This window comes from Tamandua tetradactyla, chromosome 5 (assembly GCF_023851605.1).
Source record: "Tamandua tetradactyla isolate mTamTet1 chromosome 5, mTamTet1.pri, whole genome shotgun sequence".
Taxonomy (NCBI): domain Eukaryota; kingdom Metazoa; phylum Chordata; class Mammalia; order Pilosa; family Myrmecophagidae; genus Tamandua; species Tamandua tetradactyla.
The window spans coordinates 189,833,899-189,855,612 of NC_135331.1; the positions used below are offsets into that span (position 1 = coordinate 189,833,899).

At 40.9% G+C, this 21,714-nt stretch overlaps 1 protein-coding gene across 9 annotated transcripts in view; it reads right to left on the minus strand.

Moving 5' to 3' along the window:
• Positions 1 to 21,714, minus strand: part of PTPRK (protein tyrosine phosphatase receptor type K) — a 587,191-nt gene that overhangs the window by 376,225 nt on the left and 189,252 nt on the right. For all 9 annotated transcript variants that reach the window (XM_077162868.1, XM_077162867.1, XM_077162866.1 and 6 more), the window contains one exon: positions 5,271 to 5,542. In XM_077162868.1, coding sequence (XP_077018983.1) covers positions 5,271 to 5,542 — 272 coding nt within the window. The remainder of the gene's footprint in view (positions 1 to 5,270; positions 5,543 to 21,714) is intronic.

Below are 21,714 nucleotides of genomic sequence, written 5' to 3' on the forward strand. Positions count from 1 at the left end.
CCTCATGCCCTATTTCCTGTTTTAAACTCTACCATAAAAAGTAATAAGCCTGGATTACATTATTTTATGTACTTGCATTCACTGAGGGAAAATGTTAACATGCAGCTCAGGCGGAGATCAGAATATGTGGACCTTAAAAAGTAGGAAGCTTTTACAAATCACAGTCTAATAAATTAGAAGGCACATGATCATAGAATTCTAGATTATTACAGATTTATATGACAAAAATTCCTGGTAAACTTATTGAATATAAATATAGGAGAATTAGAAATTGAAGTATATGTGGATTTTTATGTGTGTGCCTGTGTGAATATACACATATATACAGACAGTTTCTTGGTTTAACATATTTGTTATTTGTTGAATAATAGTAACTAAATTTCTTTACTCCCAAGGAACAAGAAATAATAATAAAATATAGAATTAAGATAATTTTAGGAATATCAAAGTGACTGTGCTACAGTGATTATGGAATCGTAGGCACGCATAGGCAGTGAATCTCTCAGATGTCAGAAATAATTGAAGGAAAATGAGAGCACACCTCATACCCCTTTCCCATCCCTAAAATACGTTCTTAGCATATACCTTCTACAGAGAAGGAACTTCCAATAACAAAGCTATTTTCTAGCCCTCCATGTACCGCCATCAAACCTAAACATCTCTGAATGTAGACCCAGCTCTGCCATTAAAGCTTCCGCAGCTCTTACCAACATTACCAAGTGTTAAACTAGGCAAAGCAAAAAGCCGTTCAACAAAGGTCCAGGGGCTATTTTCTTGCCAGAGGAGCTGGTTTGCGACTCACCCATGGATGCCTTCCTATGGGTACTCATCTATGTAAGACAACCGATTTTCTTCGGTAATAAAGGTTTTTGTTCTATATGATTCAAGTCATGAAATCGTGTGCTGTAGGGTGAGGGTCTACCTAAGGGAAGGGGTCATTGCCCACAGCGACGCTGGAAGGAGAGAGAGAACAGGAAAAGGCAGTGGAGGGAGAGAGGGAAGGAGGAAAAGAAGGAGGGAAGAAAGAACAAAGGGGAGAAGGAAGGAGAGAAAGGAGAGAAAGCTAGACGAAAGGGGGAGGCAGATAACTCCTGAGTTTTTATCCATGAACTCTTAACCCCAAAAGCTTAGGTCTTCACAACTGAGAATATACTTACACCTAGAAGAGTTCACACATTTTTTATTTACCTATCATAATGTTAACCTAATTTACGTTAAACAGCCTACGTGCCAGACACTTTTCTAAACTCTTTACGTATATCAACTCATTAAATAGTCACCAAAATAATGACCCAAGAAGACACGTATTATTGTGGATATCACTTTATAGATGAGGAAACCGCAGCCAAGGTGATGAAGGCGCCTGGCCAGGGCTGCTGAGCACGTGACGCAGATTCATCACTCACAGGGCCACCTGTGCCTTTATCTCACTACTTCATGTACTGCTTTTGCCTTTTCAAATTACAGGCTACATTATTTGGCTAAAAACTAGTATCTCGGTATTTTGAGAACATTTGGGGTTTTGACAGCTGATTAAATGGTATCTAGGTTAGTTCAGAATTTAAGAAATTTGCTATCGGAATACGTAGATTTTTTTCCTTATTTCCTTTATTTTAAATTGGCTTGTGAAACTTACTGTGCAAACACAGGCTTTACAATGATTATATGTATACATTATTTAAACATGCCTATGGTTAAGCTAACTAAGATATCCATTGTTGGTGGTTCAAAGTATATTGTTTGTTGTCTTAACTAAAACATATGTGAAAAAAATAAATAGAAGTAAATAACAAAAAAGTAAAAACAAAAAACTAACTAGTATCTCCTCACTATAGAATATCCCACAGCATAAATGACTGAAAAACTACATCAGTCTCCTATGTGGTCACAGGTGGTTCAGGTATCTGGGCAAACAGGATACCTGGAAGAGCCAATCACACCAAAACTACACTCGTCTGTTTTCGAGTCTTAGTTCCCCAAAACAATGGAAAAAGAGAAGACCTAGCTTGGTTAGAGGATCATTTTTTTCACTTTCAAGAGTGTGTTTCTGTTTTTGTTTTTGTTTGACAAAAGCATCCTAGGCTACAGAAACTAGCGCTCTGGGACTATTTCCCTATTGCCTGTTTTTTGCTGTTTCTGTTAGGGCTGGGCAGGAGGGGATGGATGCATTAGAGGGCTGGTCAGGTAAGCAACGGCTCAAGCAGGCAACAAATATCTCTCCCCAGTAGAAAGATAAGAATCACTCTATAACATAAGAAAAGGGAATGAGAAAATAAGAGAAATAAAAATGTAGAAGTTTTAAAAAGTGGGTAAATTTCTCGAAGAAGTTGGGAAAGTCTTAGAGCCAATGAGAATAATTTCAATGAATATCATTACTTAATTTATCTGGGAAAAAGGAAAAAAGTGTAATATTTCTTTAAGAATGAAAATGAATAAAAGCTCCTAGTATAGCACACTGAGGTGGTTATATACATATATATTTTTTTGCAGTGGTTATATTTTATTTTAAGAATCCATAAAGATTCTGCCTTAAGCAATAGTCACAAGTTTTCTCGTGCTATTTCATAATAGCAAAAATGCTACATAAATATATTTTATGTTGTGCTGGTTGTTTCTAATAATTGATGTACAGGTACAACTAGGTATCTGAACGAATCAATGAAAAGATCAATCAAATACTTTATTGAGTACTAAGCACATGAATAAAAAATGCCTTACTCCGTTATTTGCTCTCATTGATTGCTGAGTTTTGCTGGTAAGGAAAAATATATGAAACATACTTTGGCCCAGATTTTAATTTGCAACAAAGAGCCATCTGTTCATAGGTTTTTCTTCTCTGACAAGAGATCTCCAAAAATCTATCACTGGCCATGCTGAAACCTGTACAGGCAATTTTTGCACTGCTTGCTTAAGTACACCATAGGCACAGAAAATGTAGGGAGACTGTCATACAGAATGAGACTGAACAAAAGAAGTATTCATCTAGTTCTGCACACCCGAACTCGATATTAAAACACTGCAGAACTCGCCATGAAAGAGCGTTATTAACACCAATGGTTCAGAGGCAGATCATACAAAAAAAGTCAGGAAAAATTATTACAGTTATACAATGCATTAGTCACAAAGGAACAGAAATATGATCCCAAATACCTATCATTTGCTGGCTTTATCAAAATCTACATCTTTTTTTTTTTCAGTTTTTTTTAAGTTGCAACTAATGGTATGGTTTTTTTTTGTTTGTTTGTTTTTATTGTATAACATAACTTATTTACAAAGCAAAGAAAGAAGAAAGCAATAGTTTTCAAACACTCGTCAACATGCAGTTAGTTACAGGACAGGTCCCAGGGCCTGTCAGGCCAGTTCCGCCCCCTCCATACCCCCTTCACACCCCCACCCACAGAGCACCCACAGAGCACCCATCCCCCCTCAAAGCCGGCGGCCCTCCCAGACTGCAGAGAAACATTCTCCTCGGGAATAATAGAATCAACTAGAACCTGATGTAAACCCACGGAAATCTCAGTAGACATTAACCCTGAACGAGGAACCGGGCTTTGTGGAGCCACGCCTAGGAAGGGAGGGGCTTCTAATAAAATTAAAAAATCAACTCAAGACAAAGCACTAAAGGACGCAGGGTTTGGTTTGTGGTGGTGGTGTGGGTTTCCTACCGGAATGAAGTCTAACCTGAAGAAACAGCTCAGTTTTAAAAAGCAGACGCAGAACTGTCATTAGTTATAAAACACTCGCTGACCATGATAAAACATACGTTTACATAAATACACTCCTCTGAGGCTCTATAACAAGCTACAAAAAAGCAGTCATTTTTAAATTTAAATCTCAAGGACCACTACAGAAGTAACAAAGACGAGCTTCTGCTTCCAGGTCCCGACCCTCGTGGCGAGGGGTACCGGCGCCCCCGCAAGCCGGGGACGGGCTAGGCACCCTCAGCCACGGCCGCCGTGCACACCCAGCGTGCGCGAGTCCTGACCTCCCCACTGTCTCGTCTAATCATAATCAGATCAAACAGGTCTGGGATAAAAATCCAAAGACATTATGAATACATTTTCTTTTTTTGGTGTGTTTGCAATCTTTTTTTCCATTTTATTGACAAAAATGTAAATAATTATTCAAAATGCCTTCCATGAAAGATAACATATGTCCGGAATTTGTTTCATGACTATTTTCCAAATGTTACTTTCTAGAAGTCAGTAAACCAATCCAGCCTGAAGATCACTGCTCCACTCAGAATCGTTCTTCCAGGACAGAGCCATAAAAATCTCTCTCTCGTACACTTTGGATGATTACACGGTATGTGAATACATGATATATGTCAATTTTAAAAAGATGAAAAAGCATATACATCTGTCAGTAAGTAGTTCTCTGCCAACCAACCAACTCGATTTGGACCTAAACCTGCTTTCTGTATAGGGAGCTATTTCCTCTGGCTTGAAGCTGGTGCCAACATATTCAACTCCCTGCGAGAAGGAGCAGGGAAGAGCAGGGAAGGGCAGGGTAGAGCAGGGGAAGGGCAGGGAAGAGCAGGGAAGGGCAGGGAACAGCAGGGGAAGGGCAGGGAAGGGCAGGGTAGAGTGGGGAAGGCCAGGGAAGAGCAGGGAAGAAAGAGTGGGGAAGGCCAGGGAAGAGCGAGGAAGGGCAGGGAAGAGTGGGGAAGGCCAGGGAAGAGTGGGGAAGGCCAAGGAAGAGCGGGGAAGGGCAGGGAAGAGCGGGGAAGAGCGGGGAAGAGCAGGAAAGAGCGGGGAAGGGCAGGGAAGAGCGGGGAAGGCCAGGGAAGAGTGGGGAAGGCCAGGGAAGAGTGGGGAAGGGCAGGGAAGAGTGGGGAAGGGCAGGGAAGAGTGGGGAAGGGCAGGGAAGAGTGGGGAAGGCCAAGGAAGAGCGGGGAAGGGCAGGGAAGAGCGGGGAAGGCCAGGGAAGAGTGGGGAAGGCCAGGGAAGAGTGGGGAAGGGCAGGGAAGAGTGGGGAAGGGCAGGGAAGAGTGGGGAAGGGCAGGGAAGAGTGGGCAAGGCCAAGGAAGAGCGGGGAAGGGCAGGGAAGAGCGGGGAAGGCCAGGGAAGAGTGGGGAAGGCCAGGGAAGAGTAGGGAAGGGCAGGGAACAGCAGGGAAGAGTGGGGAAGACCAGGGAAGGGCAGAGAAGAGCAAGGAAGAGTGGGGAAGAGCGAGGCACCCTCTCACCCCAGGTGGGTCTCCCTCTAAGGATGACACGGACGACGAGGGGCGTGACATCGGTGCCTCGGCAGAAGGGCACAGAGGCTCACCTGGTACTCGTTGGGCCAGAAGGTGCTCACGGCCAGCTCAGCGCGAAGCCAGTCTCTACCCGTGAAGCCTGTGACGTTCCAAATTGGGTTGGCAAGAGGGCCTCTGTTCACGCGGACGAGCACGTGCAGGGTGCCGGGGTCCGCGCCCTTCTGGCTGTAGAGCAGGTAGCTGAAGTCGATGCAGTGGGTGTCGTTCTCCTTCATGGCCGGCAGCTGGAGCCGGGCCTTCTCCCCAGGGTCGTGATTCGATGCGTCCACAATCATGTACGACCCTGAAACGACATTGCACAGCATGCGGCTGAACAGACACATGGGCAGCAGGGGGTGCGGGGACAAAAGTCACACCCAGCTAGTCTGAATTCAAAGTTAACTCAAAAAGACGATGTCTTACAGAACAGAGCTCAAAGTTATCCACCTGGGAGCTGGGTTGAGCACTTCGCAAGTGACAGATACTTTCTTAAGCGCATAACAGGTATTGAGCTATTTAGTCCCCTGAAAACCTGTTATTACACCTATTTTATAAATTGAGGTATAAGAATGTTAGTAACTTACCAACAGTTATATAATAAGTGACTAGATCTGGTTCAAATTCAGGTGCCACTCCATATGACTATAATCTTACAAAGCAGAGGATTTTTAATATAAAACAAGCAAGCAAAGTGATACCTTATCAGCCTGGTTTATATGAAGGATGGATGTCTCCTTTTCCCCACCCATGATACTCTTGCAGGGAGGTGGGCTAAGGCTGGCAGGGACTAGAATCATTTCTCATTTCACAACCCAAGGTCATCACGTACATAAGCTGCATGACATCATGCAATGCACTAACCACTCTGAACTTCAGTTTCCTCATTCATATAAAAAGGGAAACGAATACCTGTCATTTCAACAGTAGTACAAGGACTGAGAGTAAATTGCACACTTCCTAGTGCTGAGAATCTGGCACGTAACAGATTCACTCACTTGGAGCCTTACCCACTAACTAAGCTGGACTACTGGCCCCAACTCTGCAATAGTCCGTCTGCTCTCCTCGGGCTGCACGAAACCCTACTGGAGAATCACTGCTCGACTCCATTTCCTTTGATTTAATAATTATTCATGGGGCATCAAACATGATGAAGCACAGGTGTGTCCTCATGAAGCAGATAGCATCATCCTCACAGCACTCACAACCAGTCCCTGCTTTGCAGGCAGAGGTTATGCACAAAAAGGGTACTTGAACTTCAGGCTCCTCCAAGAACTTCTCTAGAAAAAAGGTTTTCTTATATCACTAGATTTTAACCCAGGATACAATGTGCAAAAATATAAATATACCTCTCTATCCTACGTAAGAGAGGACACAAGTTTTATTGCAAAATATCTTTTTGCCTAGATTATAATTTCAACCAGAATGCATGAGGTATGGTGCTACAGAGCAAAGACTCATCTTGGCCGTCTCTTAGCCTGCCTGCTCCTGGCCAACTAGTGGAAGTAACTAGTCCTCTGTATTCCTTCCCATGACCTCTTAAACACTCACTGACAACTAGTCTAACTAGTTCAATTACCCACCCCACCCCCAAAAGACTCAGACCATGGCAGACAGGAGGGCTTCAGCTCTGTAGGAAGGCGCAATTCCAAATCTGACCCCTTCCCTCTCGGTGTACCGCACAGCCCAGGCTTTGTGAAGCCATCGCACAGCCCCCGTGACACACCACAAGCACTCACTCACGGCGCTGCTTATGCTCAGTACTGCTCACGGCATCTTTTCCCAGTCCTCATCTTCTCTTGTAAGCTGGAATTATTTTCTCCTTTTATTCTACCACACTTCAATAATAAATCAGCCATGCATTTTTTTGGAGAAGATCAATCTCTCTCTCTCTCTCTCTGTTTGTCTGTCTCTGACCTCAGGATATCCCAGATCGCAACCCAATTAAAAGAAGCCACCTGTCTCTGTTTTCGGTTATCCTCACATTCCGCAGCCGTGACTGACGTGATGTGGCCAGACCATCACACCGAGCACCGCAAAGCCGACCAGTCACTGTGTCGAACAAGTCCCAAGGCCGGAGATCTTGGATGAGTCACCTAATGTCATCAGAGCTCAGCCTCTGCACAAACATGTAAGCTCTTTTCACAAGAGCACCAGTGTTTTTCTATAACTGCTTTTTTCCATGACAGTTATTTTCTTCCATTATGAAATAAGTTTTGGAATAAGATACACTTCATCTCACACTTAAATTATACAGTGTGATATTTACACTTAAGATCACTTAGCATTTCTCAGCCAGTTGCAGTTTTAACCCACGATAATTTTATTTTAGAAAACAGGATGAGCAAAGTATATTAATTTGTAATCATTACCAGTTTGATCATTGAAAAGACAAAAGTCACAAAATAAAAGCTGTCCTATTTCAACACTTCAAGGGAAGTCAATGTAAGTTAAATGATTTTTAAAAATCAGTGTTGATAATTCACTTCTATAAAAGGTTTCTGCTCAATAGGTTTCTTTCAACTCAGTCTTACTATTGGTGCATTTTCTGAGCACTCATGGAATAACATGTACTTGCTGCACAGTTCCAAAAAAGCAGCAGCAAGCGCTAGCAACAAAAAGCCATCTAACTCCTTCTGCTAACATAACTTGGTATCAGGCGGTCTGCCCACGAGACACCATGGAGGTGGCTGCCTGCTGGACACAAGATTCCAATTCTATCATCTAAAACACAGAGAACATGATTCTATTCCTATCAACTTCCAAAAATCACTACTACAGCCTCCCAGAACGGGTTCCCAAGCTCCAGACACAGAGGAAGAGAATTCTTCAATTTCCTCCTTCTTTAACTTACTTAAGTTATCATTCAACATATTTACTATTTTTCTGTCTCCAACTAAATAACTCCTCAGATTTCTAATAAGAGTTTAATACAGTCCTATTTAGTTGTGATTTAGATATCCCTTCTCACGACTTAATGAAGCATCTGTGCTCACACACACACACCACGTGCCAACTTTTAATTAAGGTCACTGATTTCCTGTGGCCTTATGAATACTCAGTCTCTTAAGCAACAGAGACCTCAAATATTTCATTCAAGCTAGAGGAAAAAGATACATGCTTACAATATGTTTTTTAAAGTGCAACCTTCTAAAGAACAATTTGACAATAAGAATAAAAAAGGAGATACTAATTATGGTAGTTAGATTCGGTTGTCAACTTGTCCAGGTGAAGGCACCTAGTTCTGTTGCTGTGGACATGAGACAATGGTACATGAACCTCATCTGTCACTGATTACATCTGCAGTTGGCTAGGAGGCGTGCATGCTGCAGTGAATGACGTTTGACTTAATTGGCTGGTGCTTAAATGAGAGACTCAACGTAGCACAGCCCAAGCAGCTCAGCCTTCCTCATCTCAGCACTTGCAGCTCAGCCCAGGCCTTTGGAGATGCAGAAAGAAATCACCCTGGGGAAAGTTGTTGGAACCCAGAGGCTTGGAGGGAAGGCCAGCAGAGACCATCCTGTGCCTTCCCACGTAAGAAAGAACCTCAGATGAAAGTTAGCTGCCTTTCTTCTGAAGAACTAATGAAATAAATCCCCTTTTATTAAAAGCCAATCTGCCTCTGGTATATTGCATTCTGGCACCTAGCAAACTAGAACACTAATCCTCTGATCTGGAAATAACAAATCTAGGAATTATCCTAGATAATCACATATATATGCCAAGACATACCTAAAAAAATGCTCATCTCATCATAACACTTTTAAAATAGAGAAAAACGGAAGTATTTTAAATGTCCAATAATAGGCAATTTGTAAAATTACGTTAATTCAGTGATTAAAATGGTTTATTACGTGGTCAATAAAAATAATATAAAAAACATCACTGGAAGCTATTCAAAGTATGCTAAACAAAATAAGCAGGTTGCAAAATAATATATCCCTTTTATGAAAAAGGACATTTATAATATATAAATATAAACATAAATAGATTTGTGTAAATGTGAATGTACTCACATACATACACACATCAATATGCATATACGATTAGGAAAAAAACAAAGAATTTAAAGCAAAAAGATAACAGCAGAAGAGCTGTAATTATCCTCTATTCTCGTTTTGTTTAGGTATATTTTCTGAATGTTCTATAAGGAACAAGATGAGATATGTACTTTTTTTAAAAAGAGAGAGTATATAATTAACTATCTTACATGAGAAATATCATATGATAAATATCCAGGAATTAGGTTTCTTGCCTTTTAAAAACAAATTTTATTTGTATCCTAGAGATGACATCATCTTGGCCAACTGAAAAAACACAATACAAAAATTGAGTTTTAAAAAGAACTAACATTCGATTCCCGGCCTATGACCCACCCCCCAAAAATAATCCAACAAACGGTGCTGCAATAATGGGATATGCGCGTGGAGAACAATGAAAGGTCCCTCACCACCACCATGCAGTGTACAAAAAAAAAAAAAAAAAGAATTGACTAAGAAAACAAATTCAATATTCCTAAACAATACAGTCTACGATCTAGATAAACTGATAATGCCCTATAGATTATCGTACTTACGAATGGAATTTTTATCTTTAAAAAATTAACATAGGAAATAGGACAAACTACAAAGTAAATAATGAATGATATAGTCTCTAGTACACCAAGGGATTGTCTTTATTAAGTCAGTTTTTATTTAAAATCCATTGACATGCTCTACAAACTGAGAGAGAAATTTCAACTTTTCTGCTTAGTCTTCTCAGCCTCCTGTGGTCTTGCCCCCAAAGTCCTCTGTCACTTTACCTCCCCGTTCTCTCCACAGATCTTCTCCAACCTGTGCAACTCCTCACCATTTTCTCCACACCAAGGGGTTTTCTTCTCCAGACCCGGCTCACACCTTTACCAGGGGGCCCAGCCCATTCCCACCACCTCCCCAGCCCTCCCTGCCGTTCCCCCTCGGCTGCCCGGCACATCCTGAGCTCTCCCTACGTTGAAGACGCTGCAACACGCCGTTCCGACATGTCTGCTGTGACGCTTACTCACACACTGGTTTAACACAACTTTGAGATAATTCACATGGGGAGCAGTTCTGGCTGAAGTAAACCAGTGAACTTCTGCAGCACCCACTGGGCTGCAACCACTACTCTAGAAGAACTCAGTTTCCACGTTGCCGTCATTGGCACTCTCCTGCATCTCAGATGACCCCTTACAACTCTTGCGGTAGGCTGAACTATGTTCCCCAAGAAACACATGCTCTCCATGTGAACCCACATCCTGTGGGCATGAACCCGTGGAAAGCAGGGCCTCTGGGAGATGTCCTCTTAGTTAAGGTCCGGCCAACTGAATCAGGGTGGGTCTTAATCCATATTACCGGAACCCTTGTAAAAAGGACTGAGGAGTCACAGAGGCCAGAAAGGACAGCACATCGCCATGTGGGGGGCAGAGCTGCAAGTCAGGGAAACCCCAGCCCAAGGAGTGCCAGGGCCAGCCCCGCACCCCGGCAGGCTCGGGGAGAAACACGCCTGGGCTTGACTCTCGACTGCTAGTCTCAGAAGCATGGGTCACTGGTCATTTAAGGCAATCCACTGTGCGTTACTTGTCACAGCAGCACTGGCAAACTGAGACAGTTCTCTTTACACCTTTAAAAGTGCACCCTCTCATAGGTAATAATCTCCACATTAGACTTCGACTGTCAAACTTACTGTGTAGCTTCTATTTTTCTGGTTGGACACTGACCTAATAAGGTGCTATTATTATGTATTAATAAAATGATGCTGTTATTCTTTACAAGAGAGAAATTTTCTATTAGATCAGTGGTTCTCAAACTTTTCAGTCTTGGGACCACTTTAGACTCTAAAAAATTTCTGAGCACCTCCAAAAAGCTTTTATTTCTATGAATTTTAGCTATCAGTATTTACCATTTTAGAAATAACAAACTGAGCAATTTTTAAAAATTTAACGTCTGATTTAGTAAAATTCAGCTCAATTCTCATGTTTACTTCATTTAATCTGTTGTGATATCGCACACCATGCAGCCTCTTGGAAATTCTAATGTACACTCATGGGAAAGGAAGAAAAACATTATCTTAAAGTGTCATTAAGAAAATAGTTTAGACCTTGAAAATCTTGAGGATCCATTCTGGTCCACAGACCACAAAAGGAGAACCGTTATATTTTAATATGCATAATTCCTTTTACCTTCTACTCTAATGAGAATATCATTAGTGCTTTTATTTATAGTGAGTCTACTTCACTCATTCAGTCTCTGCCAGGTAAAACGATGTACTCTCTGAAATCAGTTAGAAAACAAAGCTTCACTGGGATGTTGTATCTCTGGAGAGTGAAAATAGAAAATGCTGAATTTTTCCAAACTAGCATAAACACAAGGGTTTATTCCATTCTATTCTCCTACCCTCAGAGAATCAGGGTGTCGCTAATGAACAGAAGACTGGGAAAGACTAAACAATCTTCTACTCTAATTAGAGAAGTATTTTTGTGCGTTCATAAGACCATTTTGAACAGCTACTAAAGCACCAACACACTGTGCAAAACAGTTCTTGGCACTGAATGAGATTTTTCCAGTAGAAACAAAGAACATGCCAGAAACCGTCGGCGTGAAAAAACTGAAGGCAATATATACAGAAGTTTAAGAAGCAATCATCAGGATTTCTGGGTAGAAAGTGGGACAACTGAAATCACGGTTTGGGTTCCAGCCCATCTGGAATTATGCTTTTTCCTTTGTTATAAAAGGAATGTCTCTAAGTATTTCCATTGCAGTGTCACTGCCTCCTATTTCACTAAATCTTTCATCATCTCATTTCCTTTTTTGACCCCCATTTTTCTCCATCTGATAAAGTGACAACATAATACACTCAGTTACCGAAATTAAGAACCTAGGAAGCAGTTTGAGTGAGTTTTCCCTTTCCCTCACTTTCCTCACACAATTCACCAGCAATTTCTACTGACCCTATTTCCAACTTATACCCTGAATCCATTCAATTCTCTCCGTCCTCACTCGTTGCCAAAGCATTACCATCTCTCAGGAGGACAACTAGGGTAGGCTCCAAACAGCTTTCATGATTTCCATGCTAACAGCTCTGCAACCAGATTCTAATAGTAGCTAGATTAATTTTTTTTCCAAATACACCATTAATCTTTACTCAATCCCACGCAGAACTGTCCACTGGCTTCACGCTGCAGTGAGAACAAAACCTGAGCTCTTCACTCTGGTGTGTCAGCTTCATGCTGATCAGGTCCCTGCCTTCCTCTCCCACCTGCTCTCCTATTACTTCCCTTTAACTCAGCATGCTCCAGACACAGCGGGCTGCTGCCTTCCATCCTTCTAGAGGTCAGGCGGTGGCCTGGCTCATTATCTTTGCACTTGCCATCTTCTCTGCTTGAAATGCCCTCTCCTCAGCTGTCTTTCACCATTCAGATCTTGGCTCAAATGTCACCTACTGGCAATGCATTCTCTGTTCTCTTCACTAATGTGGCTCCTACTAAGATTTTTTTCTAACATATCACTATGTTACCATAGCGTAGTATTTACCACTTTCTAAATCTAACTTATTTGTTTGCTTGGTTGAAAAACTCCATGAAAAGCTAGGATCTTATCGATTTGGTTCATCCAAAAACCTAGAATTAGGTCTGGGAGCAGAGTGGATTTAACTATTTGTTGAGCACTGACTGAATGATATGATGTGTGCATTTATGTGTGTTTTCATTCCTACAACTGTCTGTGCCACTGTGACCTTCAAACTTGATTGAAACAATTTATAGTTACTTCTAAATTATTTTAAAATTGGGGGATGTGGCAGGGACTGAGGGATGATAGAGGATCTGGCATAGGAGTAAATTTGAAAAGTACGTCCCTCAAGGATTTCACAGTCGGGGTCCCAACTCTCCTCGTTCTCAGTTCAGTGTGCTGCATTCATTCAACAAATCTCTAATGCTGTGGTCCCACATATCTTACGGCTGTTTTATTTCCCCTACAGCTCACTTGCAGAAATATATTGTCAAAACACAGTGACAGGAAGCACTCTATTCTGGTCGGAAAGGGATTTCCATGAAAATGCAAAAATCTATTTCTTATCTTTGTTGGATAAAACCCTACTATTCTGAACTTTAGGTCCTTAAGTCATGCCTAGGTTATTATTTAAGTTGCATATTTTTTTCAAAGACGAGTGAGACATAACTTGGCAGCTCATCAGTTAAAATAATAAAATTTATATAACGAATGTAATTTTGCATGGGGGAAGAAAAGCAGGAGAAGAGATAGATGAAGAAACTTTACCCTAAAAGCAAAGAGAGATGAAAACTTCGTAGTAGATGAATGGGAGAACTCAGGCTGAGTGTTTCTGCAAAGAATCTGACAACTCTCTATTAGTGCTTCCTGCTCTGCATTTCCACAGGATTTATGTAAGTATCCTTACATACCCTATGCACCACACATGAGATTACCTGTCTGCACCGCTTCCTAGCCCTAGTACAAGATTTTCAAAAGGAGTAGCCTCTTTTTCCCACCTAGCATTAAGACAGGGACCAGGTTCCTATATACTTTTGGTGAATTCAACTGAAGGTGAGCAAATGAAGAAACTTCAAAAAGGATAAAAGCATTGTTTTTTCAAAGGTAGGGAAGAGAAGAAAAACCATGGAATTTGAAATGACTTTTAAACAATGTTCTCAATCTTGACAATTCCCTCAAAGGATTCCGTCATTTTGGTAAGGTCAAAATAGGTGCCCTCACTTTTTTCACGGCCTGTTATTAATTCTTCAAGCTTTTACAGTCTATTATTTCTTAAGATAATGCTTCTCTTCTAATAGCGCTCACCCACACATCATACAGTTTGTTTCTAAAAGGCAGAATGAAGCACACACTATAAAATGTAACATTAGAAAAAAGTAATCTTGTACACAAAACTCCAAAACAAAAGGACAAAATGTGCATCTTCACCAGATTCTATTTTCAAAAACTTTAGTCTGCCTAAAATGCCCCTCCCGTTACCTTGGCAAAATATAAAACGCTTCGTTCACATCCCTCAGAGATAAAATATTTCTTAATCCCTGAGTAAAGACTTTTGTATTTGTTATAGGTAGCCAATTTGCATTTTACAATAGCGAAATGTCTTGATTCAGAGAATAGCCTCAACAAAACTCAGAAAACACAAAACACTTATAAAGAAGGCTTCAGTTAAAAATTCACATGCTAATTTCCCTTCTTGGGGGACCAGTCTCCACAGGAGTTTAGGTACATGTTCAGATTTAGGAACTGGGTCAAGCTTTCTTCTACAGTTTATCTCCTTCCCCAGCAACAGCTTGGAAAGCAATACGTGAATCCACCTGGCCATCACTTCGACCACCAACATTTCCAGTTTCATCTGCAGGATCTATAAAAACCCGCACAGTACGATTATTTAAAGGTTTAATGTCTTCTACCTCCTCTTTAGAAGTGGCTAATTTTAGAATCTGTTGTGCTTTACAGCTCCCCCAGCCATCTAGCTTGGACATACAATGTGACCTCTCTCTGTCCTAGTGTGCACGTTTTGAAATGCCTATTCCCCCAGTTCTGAGGATGAAAGTGAAACTGTCTACAGGATGTGCTAAGACACAGATTAGAAGAGTAGACAGACCCTCAGTATTTGTCTCCCTGGACACACTGCTTTCTCGACCAGGTTGTAGGGAGAATCAAACTGGGGAATGAATGAAAAGAACATTTTCAAAAGTAAAAAATGAGGTGATAATGTTAAAGAGTAGTCCACTTAGAAACTTCCAGTTCATGTCACTTACCCCTCATAGTCTTTCTCAAATCTTCCTTCCAAACCTTTATCCAAGGCCTTTCAATGCAACGCAAGCCAATCTCCCTTCCCATTCATTCCTCTCTAGCCCTCCCTTTCTCACTTTTCTTTTTTCCTTTGAAATCCGATGTAAATTGTAAACACACTTCCCTCCAACTTACTCCCCCAAAACACACAGACACATGTAAAAATTCATAAATAGTTTTAAAAAATCATCGATCTAAGTTTAAGACTCCTGTTCAAAGGTTTCTCCAATTTCTCAAATCCTAGCACTCCCCATGCCTATCCAATCAGCCTAGTTTTTATGTTACTTGGTACTAAACTGTGTGAAAAGCATCTACCAAAATGAAAGAGCCCTGAGAGAGAACAATCAGAGTTGCACCACTCCAAAAGGCAAGTGAGCCTTTGTCCTCTAGCCTATTTTGCAAGCATCACTTGCCTTTTCAAAGGAACTAAGCCTAGAAAGGACAATGAAGGGTAAGAGGAAGGTAGCTCAGTCTGCCTGGAGACTAAATGTCATGCTGACAATTCCAGCCTGTTGTCTGGGTCCCCCTCAACCCTGTTAATAATGGAAAACAAGAGGAGGAAAAATGTATAATACTCCTATATTTTCCATAGAAATAGAGAGATCCAAAGCCAAAATCCTCTGCCCAGTTGTCACATTTGTCTGCAGGTACCTAAAATCTATTTTAATATAACATAAGGACAACCTTGCTTTTATTTTGACTCAAAATGAGTAACAAGGGCCAAAACTATTCAGGAATAAGCAAACGGTACTGAATGACAAAGGAGAAAAGGCCTCACACTGGACAGAATGTCTCAACTCAGCTCTCAGATTCCAGGGTAATCAGGGCACAGGGCAGTTCAGCTGGCAGGGCACCCACAGATGTTTTATCCTTTACTAAACCTGAAGGGTAACTAAGATTCTAGATTAAACAGAAGATGTTTCTTGAAAGACTCCAAAGGAAGGAATGCATATATTCCACTAGCCGTCCAAGTAGAAACCAATTCCCATCTAAGAAGCAGTTACTCATTCACCTCTGAGCCCAGAGAGCTGACTTACCATCAGGCCTGGCTCATGGTCACCCCCCTAAGCCTCCCACCACCACCCAGCAACTTTCTGATGAAACTCTGAGGCCCAGAGACGATAAGTATCTTAGATGTCGTAAGAGAATTATTACGACAGATTGTTGTGAGATTACTGAACCTTTTTACTTTTTTATTTACAAAGTAATATTTAAACTAATATTATTTACATTCATTTTAAACTAATATTAATTTACATTAACTACTATTCACAAAGTAATATTTAAACTAAGAATCTGTCAACTTTTATAAATGGTAGTGTCCATCTCAAAAGGCTGAAGACAAGCAAAGAAAAAGAAAAGCGAGAAGAAACGAGAGCATAAAGTAGGCGAAAACAAGGGAATGAGAGTGATACTGAAATGAAGGGTCCAAGTGGAAGGAGAGAAGGAGAAGGAATGAGTGTTTACTCTTTAAAATGTGAGCTCTGGGGGAAGGAGAGAAGGGAAGGGTGGTAGACAAAATGAGTTCTGTTTATCTCCCACAGCTTCATAAACCAAGCAAGCATGGTAGAAGGAACACATCCTAAGAAACAAAGAAGCAAAACAGAACAAAATCATTCCCTCAAATGCTAAGATTGCTGCTTTCAGTCACAAAATGATGAATCCCATATAATCCAAGGTTTTGATATAAGATTGAAATACTTAAGACTCTTCTGAAGACCCTGAGCCCAGCATTATTCAAGGCAGCTCTGGTGGAATTAGTGGTTCCCCAAACTGGGGCAAAGCCTAACACTGAATCAAACGTCTTCTGAGATGAGCTCCTCAGCCTCCAGTGCTGTTCAGTGGGCTTCTATCAAGAATTTTTAAAATAATCAAAGCACGCCTGGTCAATCTGGAAATGCCACATTGGCCACGCATCAGGAAAGGCACAGGCGCAGGTCCTTCTCTGGTGTGTGCACACAACGAAGCTAACTTCCTCCTCCCGAGGATATCACGCCCACAAAACATTCCTTTTAAACCTAACCAGGAAAACTGCATGATGCAAGCGCCCGCCATTGCAACAGCACTCTTCCTGCCCTGAGAACAACCGAGGATGTTTTCATAAATGCTAAGCTAGGGCTCAACGGGTGAACGCAAACACTGAGAAATTGGAGAGTTTTAGTTCCCACACTGACATTTTAAAGCTTCCCTCTGGGATGTTCTGTAGAAGCTAAAATAGAAAATAGTTTCAGCCCAAACAAGTAACAGCTGGAACTTTGATCAACAATCAAACACAGGTGCATTTTTTTTTTAAGGAGAGGTGGTCTTTCTTTTAAGGAAAGGAGGAGAGGATACATGTGATAGAGATTTTCCATTTTTCCCTCCAACTTCCAATAAGTAGACTTATCATCTTCCCATCTACTTCTGAGTTTTACCTTCAGAATTCCACTGGTATTTATAAGCTAAAAGGAAATGCCTCAGCAATGTGGAAGAGGACCAAATTTCTCCCCTTTGTGAATAACCAGAAGCAAGGATATGACTCCAAAATTTTCTTCTCTGACCTACACTATTACCAAGTATCTCCCTAAGAACTTAAGTGACTAATAGAAAAAAAACTGGCTATTGCTTTGAAATGAGCCTAGAAACAATAACTAGACTCTGAACCGACAGTGATTACTCCAATCATGGTGCTTTCCATCCACTGCACACCAACAGGATTCCACTGGCTAAAGCAATTAACGTGCACGCCCAGATACAAGAAGACCAGGGGTCCTAATCAACTCACAGTCCTCACACACCTGGTGCATTTACACCTGGCGTGCCTATTTGCCATGAGTCACCAGCATGAATTCATAGTTATAGCTTACTGTGAAGCAAAAATGCATTTTTGCCTTGACTAACCCCTCCTTCTTTTGCCTTGGAAGGCTTTGCACTTTCCTTTTCTCAGTTTCCATTTGCCCATAAACTCTTATGTTTGATTATACAACTTTTTAGGGAAATAGCAAATTATACATATTTTACTATATGGGTTATAATGTGTAAAATTTTCCAAACTCAATAGTAAACTTAAAGGTTGTTTTCTCTGATTTTTGTCCTTTTTTACATAGATTTCTACACACAGCAGATATTCCATCAATGCAATGAAAGTGTGATTGGATAGGAGAAAATAAGGGATTGAGAATGGAGATACAAAAGTAAACATATCAAGACGGTCTTGTTGGCCAGGGAAAAGGGTTTTGTCTTTATCGTAAATGTTATAAGAACACACTGAACAACAAATAAGCTGGGGAAGGCTATCCTAAATCAGATTTACACTTGGGAAAAACTCAGGCTACAATGTAGAAAACAAACAGGGTGTGGGGTAGTGAGCAAAGAGAATAAGGAAGGCCAGTTAGAAAGGAGTTGCAGAATCCCAGGAGAGAAAAACTGTATTTAATTTTGGTAGCGATAATGGAGATGATGTGAAGTGGCCATTCAAGACTTACTTTAGAAGCAAAATTCAGTGAGACTCAGTGATGCATTAGATAAAAAGTGAAGACGAGATGGGTGTTCAGAATGCAAAGGTATGCTTCTGAGTACGCATATAATCAAAGAGACGGCGGTGTCATTCCTTAAGTCATGGCACACTGAACAAAGATCAGGTTTGGCACAAGATCGGTTCAAGTTCTCTGTTGGAAACAGCAGAACCCACTTCTATTTTCAGCAGTAAAGAAATGTATGAAGGGACATGAGAAAGCCTACTGAATGACCAAAATATACCCAGAACGCCTCCAGAAAAGACCCACCAGAGGCTACAGACAGCATCACTCCCGACACTGAAGCTGGGCCCTCCACTTTGCAGCCCCTGGGCATCTCTGCTCCCATTCTCTGCAGAAGGGAATGCCATGACCCCTCCTTCCTGAAGTGAACAGCTTCCTAATCAAAGCTCCTGTTGGGGTCGGGTTGCTGGAGATTACCTCTCCCTATCCTTGCTATAAAGATAGCTAAAAAGTTGTGGTTTTTATTTCTTTATGGAGCTTTTAAGAACTCTGTTTAAGTAAGGGTTCTCCAGAGAAACAGAACCAACAGGAACATATGTGCATAAATACACACAAATAAACACACAGACACGTGTGTTTATATGTACACGTGGCACATATATACAAAATGTGTGCATACGCACACCATAAAAAGACATTATAAGTAATTAGTTCATACGGTTGTGGGGCTGGTAAGTCCAAAATCCATAGGGCAGGCTGGAAATTCCAGTTAAGAGTGATGTTGAATTCTTGAGCATGAATTCCTTAAGCTAGAAACTCAGGTAGGCATGGAAGGTATAGTCTTGAGAGAGAATTCCTTCTTCCTCCAAGAATGCAATTAAGGTTCCCAATTCTTTGGGGGGAAGCCCACCCACACTATCGAGATTGAGAAGCCAGACCAGTGTCTGATCAAAAACCACAAGCTAGCCAGGCTCATGCATAAAATTAGCCATCACAAACTCATAAGGCAAGAAATTTACCAAATATAGGAAAGGATACACAAAATAATAACATATCTTCTGAGAGAGGAGGAGTATTGGATGTGTTGCAACATCCCAGAGAAGATGCCAAGTAGGCTGGAGATACATGAGTCTGCATCTCAGAACAAGACGCACGGCATCTGACCCAGCTGTGAGTCACTGGCATACATGTTTACACCAGAGAAATCCCATAAGGCTACTGTGGTTCTTTTTTTTTTTTATTTTATGTTTTCAACAAACTCTTACACAGAAATAAAATGCAATAATAAATTTAATTAATCAAATTGCTGCATTCAGCAATATTATGGTACTCGGAATGCAGGAATCTGAGGGCAAAAATTTCAGCACTAATAGTGACAGAAATACTACAGAAAACAAGGGAGCTGCTCAAACCTCTACCTCACGTGACTAGTCCTTACAACTAAGAATATTTTTGCTTTCTTTTATGAGCACATTATTTCAATCGTGACTAACAATATGGACGAATCCAAGCCCCACTCCAACAGGCCTGTGAGCGGCTGGATGAGGGACATTCAACCCTGAACTCAGGAGCTCACAGAAGCAGCAGGCACCTTGTATTCACTTCTGGACCGTGACTAAACACACCTTTGAATCCAAACAGTTCTCTCCAGATTTCTTTTTTTATTCCAAAAAGAAAACCAAAGTTCCCTGCTAAGCATGTTGTATATTTACCCTGATAAGCATTCAATCTAAAAGATAACATGTTCAGGCGAAGAAAAAATTGACAAGATGCTGTAACAAACATCTATATACCTGAAGAGGCAAAACTGGGACTATCTGTGATTGAACCCCCACTGCAGGTCTCATGCCTAGTAGTTGGGGCCTAAAACTGCTCTCTGGAGCACATAAGCAGGTCAATATCTTTCAACACCTGAAAAATGAAAATAACAGATGATCTAATGGACAAGTCATGGTGACCCACCAGCTATAGAGATGTCGCTGCAGGAGAAAATTCATATAGATAAACCGTGAACTTCCAGAAAGGACCTGGGCCAGTGGCCTCCTCAGACTTTAAAACAGGTCCCACGAGTCACACCACAGGGCCTCTAATTCTTCTTCTCCAGGTAAAACGGGTGCCACAATCAGGTTCCTTAGAGTGAGTGCTGGGACGTGTGAGCTCACCAACCAGTCCAGTCGCTCAGGATGAAAATTTGAGAAGAAATCCAAAGGTTTTCAATCACAAACATCATCCCCTCAAAATATAAAACCGAGCAGGAGGGAGATGGTGGGAGAGCTGTAACCTGTTAAGAAGTCAAGCATAAGGAAGCCACAGAAGGCCGAAGAAATCTAATGCCTAGAAACCTCCTAAATTAAGTCATCTCATCCAAATACAAACTATCTCCTGGTCCCCTACCGAACTGGTAAACATAGCTAAGAGTTTACTCCCAACTGTCAGAGTAAACCTACATAGCACAAAATACAAACATGGTAACCAGATGAGATTTCAAGACATTCTCTACTGATGAGCATTTCTTTCAGCTGTTCAAAGAGACCAGCAACTGGGTAAACATTATTATTTTTACCTTTAAAATACCAGATTGCCCCTCTTAAATCCCCAGGGGCAAGATACACATTAAGAGTTAAAGTTCTGAATGCAAATGTTCTAAAAATGAGCCTGGGGATGAATACTCAATGATGTGATGTCACTGTGAGCCCTTGATTGTACACCACGGATGGACTGTAGGTATGAGATGATTTCTCAAAAAAAATATTAATGAGTAAAGCTCTGATTTAGTGATTCTCAACAAGAGGAAAATACGGAGATCTTCTAAAAGGAAAACTTTCTTTCAGACCTCAGGGTTAAACTCTGGACAGATAAACATTTAAGACAACTTACTATAGCTAGTTTTATGTCTACAAACAAATAAGCAAAATCAAAATTTAAATTAACATTTATTTAACATAAATAATGTATGAGGGACAAAACTGCAAATTAAGTATAACAGTGAAAAACACATACTTTGTTTTATATTATACATCTCAGTTTCATTTGTTTTGTATTTTGATCACGATGAAGCATCATTTGAGTTGATGCCATTTTAACTTTTGTAATTTTTCTTTAATAATGAAGTCAGTTTTAACTGCTGATGGACACTTCTGGTGACCAATTGACAAGTGTATCCCAATACAACAGTAGTACAAATTTAAAGCAGCTTAATAAAA